Raw genomic sequence first — 8,924 nt, forward strand, 5'->3', positions numbered from 1 at the left:
CAAAATAGGACTGAAGACAGAACCTTATGGCTGTAGATAAAGACTTAGCTTTGAGTTAACATGATGGGGTAGAGAATGAGTTATCTGAGAAGTAGAGGGGACAAGAGTAGAGGAATACAAAAGCTTGCCAGAGCTCTTAGAAAGTCATTGACCTGGAGCAGGTGGTTAAATTTTGTCTTTTTTCTTTGCCTCCAGGTAAAGACTCAGATCATAGTTGATGCCCCACCTACACTGGAAGTCTTTGTTTTTGTGCCTCCAAGACAGATGAGCAAATTCTCTACCAGGAACTGGACTGTTCAAATGGTTAGTATCAGAAGGAGTAATGCAAAAACCTAGAAGTTTGGGGACATCTGGGGCTAAGGAAGGGTGGGAACTCCTGGGTCTGAACTAGGGGGATTTGTAGGAACTTTAGGGAGTAAAGATATTTGGATTTGATGGGTAAAAGGGAGGCCTGGATTTGAGTGGCAACCTCAGTCCTTCAAATGCTCCTATTTACAAGGAACCACATCATGTTCTAGATTCAATGAGACTAATCTGGCATTGGAAATTGGGAGAGGGTACAAGATGCTTAGATCCAAGCTGGGCTCTCAAGATCTCTAAGTCAGAAAAGTGTGATTGGGGTGCTCTGAGCCCAGGAGGTCCAGGTCACTAAGGTAGGTAGATTGAGGTGGGGAATCAGTACCTGATCAGAGAGGCAGCAGACAGCTGGTTGGTATTCAGAGTAACCTGGTACAATGCTTTTTCCATGCTCTGAGGTAATGGAGAATCCTCCCTTCCTTGCCCCACCCCCCATCATGCCTCTAGGAACCCCCAGGACCCTGTTATCTTCAAGACCCAAATGAGTTGCCCCACCTCACTCAGGTAAGCATTTTGGTGCTGGAAAGGTGAGGAGCAAATGCAGCCTATGCTTACCCAAGTATATCTCCAACCGTAGCAGGTGATCCTGGTATCATAAGGTTGACTTAATTCCTTTCTCTCCTTTTCCCAAGGCCCCTGTCCCAGGGCCTGTGTTCCAGTGTGTAATTGATTTCAGGACAGAAATTTTGATCCAAGTGAGCGGAGTGGTGGAAATTGCTGAAAAGATCCAGGTAAGCAGCCTGTGGGTTGACTGAAAGCCCCAGGGTTCAGCTGACAGATGGGGGGACATGGTGGGGTAGGGACTGGGCTTAAGATAGTTATTAAATTCTCCCTTTCCCAGGAATCTTCTATGTCCAAGCTGTGCAGCAATATCTCTGTGAACTTCAACTCCAGCAAATATTACCATTTCTATGGCAAGGAGTCTGCCCAATCCCAGGTATTATGCAGTATTGAGGAACCATTCTTCCTTTCCCCTTGCTCCTAGAAAATGGAACAACCTTTTCTCCAAAATCCCTCTCTTCTCCCTTAGGTTGTTACAAAGGTGGACATTGTATATGAGAAGAATTCTCTCTACCTTTATGTGATTAGTGGAATTGGTGGCTTGCTCCTCTTTCTGCTAATTTTTGGGGTGCTGTACAAGGTGAGAATTCTTTGGATTTGAGAAAGGCCTGGGATCACTAGGAGCTTCCTCAGTGAAAGAGAAATGATAAGAACCCAGGAGTTTATCCATCCCATGTAGTGAGAGACCAAATGACAGTAGAACTAAGGCTGGGTGGTCTTAGAGCAGGAGACAGAAAAACCATTCACTTTCTGTGCAATCTTGGGTGGATTTCTCTGTGGATCTCCACCATAAAAATGAGGAGATTGGATTAAATGGATCTCTAAGGTCTCTTTTCTTCTCTGCTGGTTTAAGATTCTAGAAGTTTCCATGGTTAGCAGATCTATCTCTGAGACTATGGCATCATAGATTTAAAGTTGGAAGGGGACTTAGAGGACTTAGACTTTACAGAAAAGGAAACAGAGTCCCACTTGGATGTACTCTGAATCCAATTCCAGCATACCTTCCATTGGACCATGTTTCCTTTCCTCCTGTGGTAAATTGGGTTGATTAAGGAACTGACCATGGTTCTTAAGCCTTGATGATCCTAGATTCTTGGGGTAGTGCCAAATCCTCTTTGGAAATGGTCTAAGAAATTTGTTTCCCTTTGGCTCCAAGAGAGTTCACCTTCCCTACTTTACTGATCAAAGGAGTTCACTTCAGGCACTATTTCCCCCTGGCCTTCCTGGCCCCCTAAACCAGTTTGGCTTTCTGAGAAACTTGGAATTAGGTCTGGCTCTGACAAGACTCATGTCATCTTGGATAAGCCAATCAACTTCTTTAACTTTAATATCTTGATCTATGAAATGGGACACAATAATACTTGCACTATCTACCTCACAGGACTTCCATGAAGAAAGGGGTTTATTTGTTGTTTAGTCATTTCACTTGAGTTTGACTCTTCATTACCCATTTGGTTTAGTTACTAGATTGGTTTGGCAATTTTTTCTCCCCTCATTTGAGGAAACTGAGGTTAAAAAGAGTTAAATGACTTGTCCAGGATCATATAACTAGTTAAGTGTCTGATACTGGATTTGAACTCATAAAGATGAATCTTTCTGACTCCAAGTCCCATCCATTGTGCCAACTAGCTGACTGCTTTATATCTACCAATGTAAATTATTATTATTTCCTCTTCTAGTTCTCAGGTGCTTCCTCACACCCCCCAAAGAGAAAATCACCAGTTGATTAATGATTCTCCTACCTAGGTATTGTAGACCAGTGTTGTCAGGAATTATTAAAAGTTATTCAATTTTATATAAAGGGAGCCCTGTTGGCCACATAATTGATTTAATTTTAAAATATAATGTTATCTATGGTTTATTGTATTTTTACTTATTTTGTTAAGTACTTCCTAATTACATTTTAATGTTTCCCTGACCTACTGGGAAGAGTTATTAACACCTCTAAATATAACTTACTGTTATATTCTGAAATCTCCTGCCCTCTTGATCAATCAGGAAACTCTTTGTAAGGATGTGTGTCTGGGGCAAAGGCAAGGAGGACAGTGGGATTCTTTCATAGTTATTCACTCAATTAAGACATTCTTCATCCTTCCAAATCTGCTGGGAAAAGGGAATAGAAAAAAAAATAAAAACTATCACCCAATCATCTCAAAATTAGAAGACACAAGCCTTTGGACAGTGCAATGTGACTCAGGGAAGCAACAGGTGGAAGAGATGTAGTTGGTTCCAGCTAACTGGTGCTACAAACCTCCTGATGTTCATATTCACTGCATACACTGATTCCTATTCCCAAGACCTAGGGCTAGGCAGGTCTGCTGTTTACCATACATCCCTTAGATGGTCCTTTGCTGATTACTTTTGTCTTTCAATATGATTGCCTGGAAGGGATACAAAAGGACAGAATTTCAGAGTTGAAGGGATCTACACAAAAAGGATTCCTCCTATAACAACACCTCCCCCCCAACAATTCTTATAATCTCTGCTTAAAGACTTCTAATAAGGTTGGGCCCACTACTTTCTGAAGTACCCCAACCCATTTTGGACTAGCTCTCATTGTTAGGGAGGTTTCACTAATATCAAGCTTAAATTTATCTCTCTGTAACTTCAACCCATTGACTCCTAAATCTGCCCTATGGAGCCAAGAAAACTAAATCCTTAAGGACAAATAATACATCTTCCCTGAATCTTCTCTTTTCAAGGATAAACATCTCCACTTCTTTTCATCTCTCCTCATATGATTTGAACTTAAGAACTTTCACTATCCTCTGAACCTACCTCAGCTTATCAGTATTCTTTTTTAAACTGAAGTCACTGAGAAACACATTGTCCAACTGAACTATTGCTGTTACTGAAGTATTTTGAAATGAAGTATTCCTGGAAGGTGCCCATCTACTTTCCTAAACTATATCCTTTCTCAATTTATTGTATTATTATTCCCAGATGCAATATTGACTTAATTTCAGATCTAGACTATTCACTGGAGGGCTGTGTCCATGATACCCCAAATTCAGTCCTTCAAAGGCTTCTATCCATATGTTCTGGGATCAGTGAAATTAATATAAAACATTGCTCCAGGCTTTGCATCCTTTTTTACTATATTAATGGATCCTTGCATTTATTTCACATTTTATTCAATTTACAAAGTGGATTCATCCCCATTTTATAAAGATTAAAGGATCCAGAGGAAATGATTTGAATGGGAAGTATTAGGGAACTTCCTGGAGAGGTGAATTTTAAGTAAAATTTTGAAGGTAATGAACTAATGGAAATGCATATATTAAATCCTTCTATTGCAATGCACTGGGTTAGGTGCTGGGAATATCAATAGGAAAAGAAGGGCATGAACAGAGAGAGCTAATAGATCAGTGTTGGTATCAGGGAATGTCTCATTCTCTTTTCTTTCCCTTGGGCAGATTGGTTTCTTTAAAAGGAGCCTTAAAGAGAAGATGGAAGCTAATGGTGCAGTACAGGATGGAATCACAGATGAAACCTCCAGTCCCTCTGCTGCTGTTGACCCAGGTTGCACAGAGCCCCTTCACCCAGAGAAAGGAGGAGCAGAAGGATGTTCCTGACTGAAATTTGAACTGTCAGGGAATATCTAAGCTCCTGGAGTCCCAAAGCCAGAAAAAGTCCAGGGCTGGTAGTTAGGATTCCTGACATCTAGTGTTAGTTTGAACATCAACATATTGTCCCTTCCCTTCCCTGAGCTCCAATCTATAAAATGAGGACAAATGATATTTGTCTTGTTTCATAGGGAGATTGTGAGGATCTGAAGTGGCAATATGTGTGAAAGAAATTCATTCAACAAACATAGAATCTATGATATCTAAGGTACACAGGGAGATCCCTAAATAAATATTTCTGCTTTCAAGGAACTGTTGCTACTCATAGAAATAGTTTGTCTCTTTCAGTTCTGATGATGAGACAGGGCAGAGGGAAGCAAACACTCCTGGGTATTGTGAAAGGATACTAAAAGAAAATAGGGTTCCTAACTTCCAGTCCTTCCCCAGATCTGAAAGATATGATTAATATGCCATAAATTCCTTTCTTGTTCCATCCAGTTCCCTCTCCCTTCTCCCTTTGCCTTCCCATTCTACTTCAAAACCCCTTTGTCATGGGGCAGCTAGGTGGGGAAGTGAACAGAGCACTGGCCCTAGAGGCAGAGGACCTGAATTCAAATCCAGACTCAGACATTTAATACTTAGCTGTGTGACCTTGGGCAAGTCACTTAACCCCTTTGTCTTGATAAAATAAATGCAAAAAACCCTTTGTCTTCTTGAGGTTTTTTTCCCCCCTTTGGTTAAAATTCTGTGCTTCCCTTGGCCAAATTTTGTAAATTATCTTCCCCCTTCACTCCAGTCCCTGGATCTTTGGTGAGTTTCTCAGCTCCGAATTAGCTAAGAAGAGAAGACAGATGGCCCCTGAATACATAGTCAGTCGCATACTAAGTCATAGAGGTTATGTGATGAGTCAAAAGACAAGAAATTCAGGGGTGATCAGGAAAGTTGTGTTTGAGTTGACTTGTAAAAGCTGAGTAGGAATCAAACATGAAAATAGCAATAGGTGGATACATCAAAGTGGCAATGTAGAGTGTATATAAGCTCTAAATGCCAGACTGAGATACTTGTACTTAAAATCATGCATTGGAATGACATCAGAGGTGAAATACAGAGTAAAGATTATCCACAATCTTCTCATTCTCACAGATGAGAAGAATGAGGCTCATAGAAGATGGTGTGGTTTTCTTCCTCTGATCTTTTTTTTTTTAGATTTTTCAAGGCAATGGGGTTTAAGTGGTATGCCCAAGGCCACACGGCTAGGTAATTACTAAGTGTTTGAGGTCGGATTTGAACTCAGTTACTCCTGACTCCAAGGCCGGTGCTCTATTCACTGTGCCACATAGCCACCCCTCCTCTGCTCTTCATCTTATCTGAATCAAAGACTCAGAGGATGCACCTCATCAGTGAGAGGAGCAGAGAGTAGGAAGGCTATTGTTCTCCCACATCTCCCACATCACTCCTATGACTCAGTGGCACATCACCATATCTGTGATCCTCAAGGAAGAAAGTTACTGTGACAGAGTGAGAAATCCTGGGTTGGAAATGAAGGGATAGGTGATCTACTTCTTGCTCTGCCACTAACTTGCTGTATGGTCTTGGGCAGATCTGAGCCTCTCACAACTTCCTTCCTTGTCCTCATCTGAAATGGATATAATGATACCTTACCTCAGTGGGATGTTTCGAAGCTAAAATAATAGATGTTGTTACTTTGTTAACTAAGAATTATATGGATACAGAAGTGGAGGCATAGCTAGACAACAATTTCTGAAAAAGAGATTTGGTGAACCATAATTAAACAAATATTTACTACAAATCTAGGATGAGTAAACAGTGTTGTATAGAAGCTATAATACTTGGGTCCCCTGAACCCTCTATCAGGTTTGTGATACATTTTGGTTATAAACCAGCCTTATTTGAAACCCCCCCCCCCCCATTGATGTGTTTCTTTTATAAATTAACCAAAGAGCAAAACAAAAAGATTTTTTATTAAATAGCATTAAACAATAATTAATAAAAAAAATTTCCCCCATCAACAAAGATGTAAACTCTCCTACAGATTGCCATACCATCAGTCAGGGAGGGAACACATGCAGTGACCAGACAGCATTTTACCAGGAAATATGCATAGATGGAAATACATATAACTTGTTCTCATGTGTTTGAGCCAACATACTAGGGAAATTTAACTTGAATGAGAGAAAACTTGGGATAACTTGATAATTATCTTTGTCATAGAGAAGATAGATTAAACTTGTTTTGTTTGGGACCTGCCAACAGAGAGAACTAGGAGAGATGGATAGAAGGTATAGAATCAGATTTAGTCTCCATATAAAGGGAAAAGTTCTAACAGAGTTATCTGAAAGTGGAATGGCCTGCTTCAATATAGAAGGATTTTTCTCATCATTGAGGGTCTTCAACTGGAAGTTAAATGAACCCTTGTCAGCATGTTATTGGAAAAGATTCTTATGTAGCTACCATTTGAACTAGATGATCTTTGAGATCCCTTCCTGCTTGGAGATTCTGTGATTTTATAATAGTAAGGAATTTGAAAAGGGATTTAGGGATGAAGATGGTGGCACAAAGCCTTCTGCCTGTTTTGGAGAGTAACCTTTCCTGCTTGGATGAGGCATCTTCGACCATATTTTGGACATGAAGCCATTTGTCTGTATCCAGAGAAAGAACTGTGGAGTTTGAACGAAGACCAAGGATATTACCTTTAATTTAGGGGAAAAAAACCTGATATCTTATTGTTTGATCTTGCTATCTCTTTTACTTTATGTTTCTTTCTTAAGGATGTGATTTCTCTCTCATCACATTCAATTTGGATCGATGTATGCCATGGAAACAATGTAAAGACTGGCAAATTGCCTTCTATGGGGGGGTGGGTGAGGGAAGTAAGATTAGGGGAAAAATTGTAAAACTCAAAATAAGAATCTTAAAAAAAAATGAAGCCATTGCCTAGGAAAATTGTGACTTAACCAGGTAGTCTGGAGTTAAGGTCTGCCCATTATATCTGAGGGTAGTAGGACAGAGACAGAAAAAGGTGAAGGGAAAAGATATAATAAGGGCAATAACCTGAAATTCTTCATCAATCTCTGTACAAACTTTGTCAAAGATCAACTCTCATTTGGGTTTTTTATTGGGGAAAGAGTTGCCTCTAAGCTCCCTCTGGTGGTCAGAGTGAATATAGACCTTGGGACATTTATTCCTTCATTCAACAAATACCATGGGGCTCTAAAAATGTAGGTAATGTTCAGGGAGGACTAATAACTCTGGATGTGAGGAATTGCCAACCCTTTTCAGGGCTTCTCCTCCACCCTTCAATTGTGACTCCAAGAAGTTGTGGCATGCATAGCAGCCACACTCAGTAAACATCAGCATATGGGCTAAACCATATGTTTAGGGAGATGTCTACCCCAAGCATATTTAGACTCTCCCTGGCAGAATGAGCAGATGAGAACAATTATTTCCAATGGTCATGAAGTTGCTTGGTCAGGAATAGAAGGCACCAAGGTTATCCACTACATCCTGAGCCACTAACAATCATCTTGATTCTTGACTTGTCACTAGATTTTGATGACTGGAACAAGGAGCAGGGTAAATGGACAAGTTAAGATCCATAATGTCTTTGGTCCTCTTTGGAAATGAAGGATGAACAATTCCCATTATAGGGTTCTGCAACATCTTGTTATTACACAAAGGAATTTCAGGGATCCTCCACAAGGTGGGGAGGGGATTCTTCCTCTAACTGACCTCCCTTCCTACCACTAAGGCTCATCTTTACTGGTTAGGAAATAATTTTTTGCTACTGAAAGAAAAAGGAACTGCATAGATGAGGATTTAAACATAGTGAAGGGGTGTGTATCAGCTTAACCTTACAGAGAGTTAAAGGTGTAAGGTTATCACAAGTTGACTTGAGTCAGGTGAATTCCATTGATTGGGGAGATATTTGGAGAGCAAATGATAACTGAGAGCAAGGGTTCCCCAACTCAGCCGGGAAACCAATGGCCTGAATCACTAAAGCTTTAAGCAAAAGGGATTGGGTAGGGCTATACCATCAGAACCTGAACTCCAATGCTCTTAGCACAAAGCTGGTAGTGCCAGACAAGAGGCCCACTTGAAAAAAAAAATAAGTGAATACATGTGAATCAGAATGAAAATACCACCCGAGGTTCCCTACCCCACTTTCACTTTTGGACCCAGAGATGAATCACAGTGCATACCACTTTCTGTTAGAACTGTCTCCTTGGTCCTTTTCTCCTGAGCAATATCATGGTAGTTCCCTTCTCTGTACCCACCATCAACTTTTCACTCTCCCAAGGCCAAATTGCAGAGGCAGCTGGGTGGCAAATTAGAGAACCAGGCCTAGAATCAAGAGGACCTGACTTCAATTTGACACATAATAGCAGTGTAACCCTGGGCAAATTACTTAATCCTATTTGT

General features: G+C 40.5%; 1 protein-coding gene across 1 annotated transcript in view; it reads left to right on the forward strand.

The window, feature by feature from the left end:
- ITGAL (integrin subunit alpha L) overlaps window positions 1-5,651 on the forward strand; it is a 32,277-nt gene extending 26,626 nt beyond the window's left edge. Inside the window, exons 26-31 of the mRNA XM_074207833.1 lie at window positions 196-303; window positions 805-861; window positions 990-1,088; window positions 1,199-1,294; window positions 1,388-1,498; window positions 4,335-5,651. Coding sequence (XP_074063934.1) covers window positions 196-303; window positions 805-861; window positions 990-1,088; window positions 1,199-1,294; window positions 1,388-1,498; window positions 4,335-4,493 — 630 coding nt within the window. The 3' untranslated portion in view covers window positions 4,494-5,651. The remainder of the gene's footprint in view (window positions 1-195; window positions 304-804; window positions 862-989; window positions 1,089-1,198; window positions 1,295-1,387; window positions 1,499-4,334) is intronic.
- The last annotated feature ends 3,273 nt before the right edge of the window (window positions 5,652-8,924 follow it).

Source organism: Macrotis lagotis, chromosome X, assembly GCF_037893015.1.
Source record: "Macrotis lagotis isolate mMagLag1 chromosome X, bilby.v1.9.chrom.fasta, whole genome shotgun sequence".
NCBI lineage: Eukaryota > Metazoa > Chordata > Mammalia > Peramelemorphia > Peramelidae > Macrotis > Macrotis lagotis.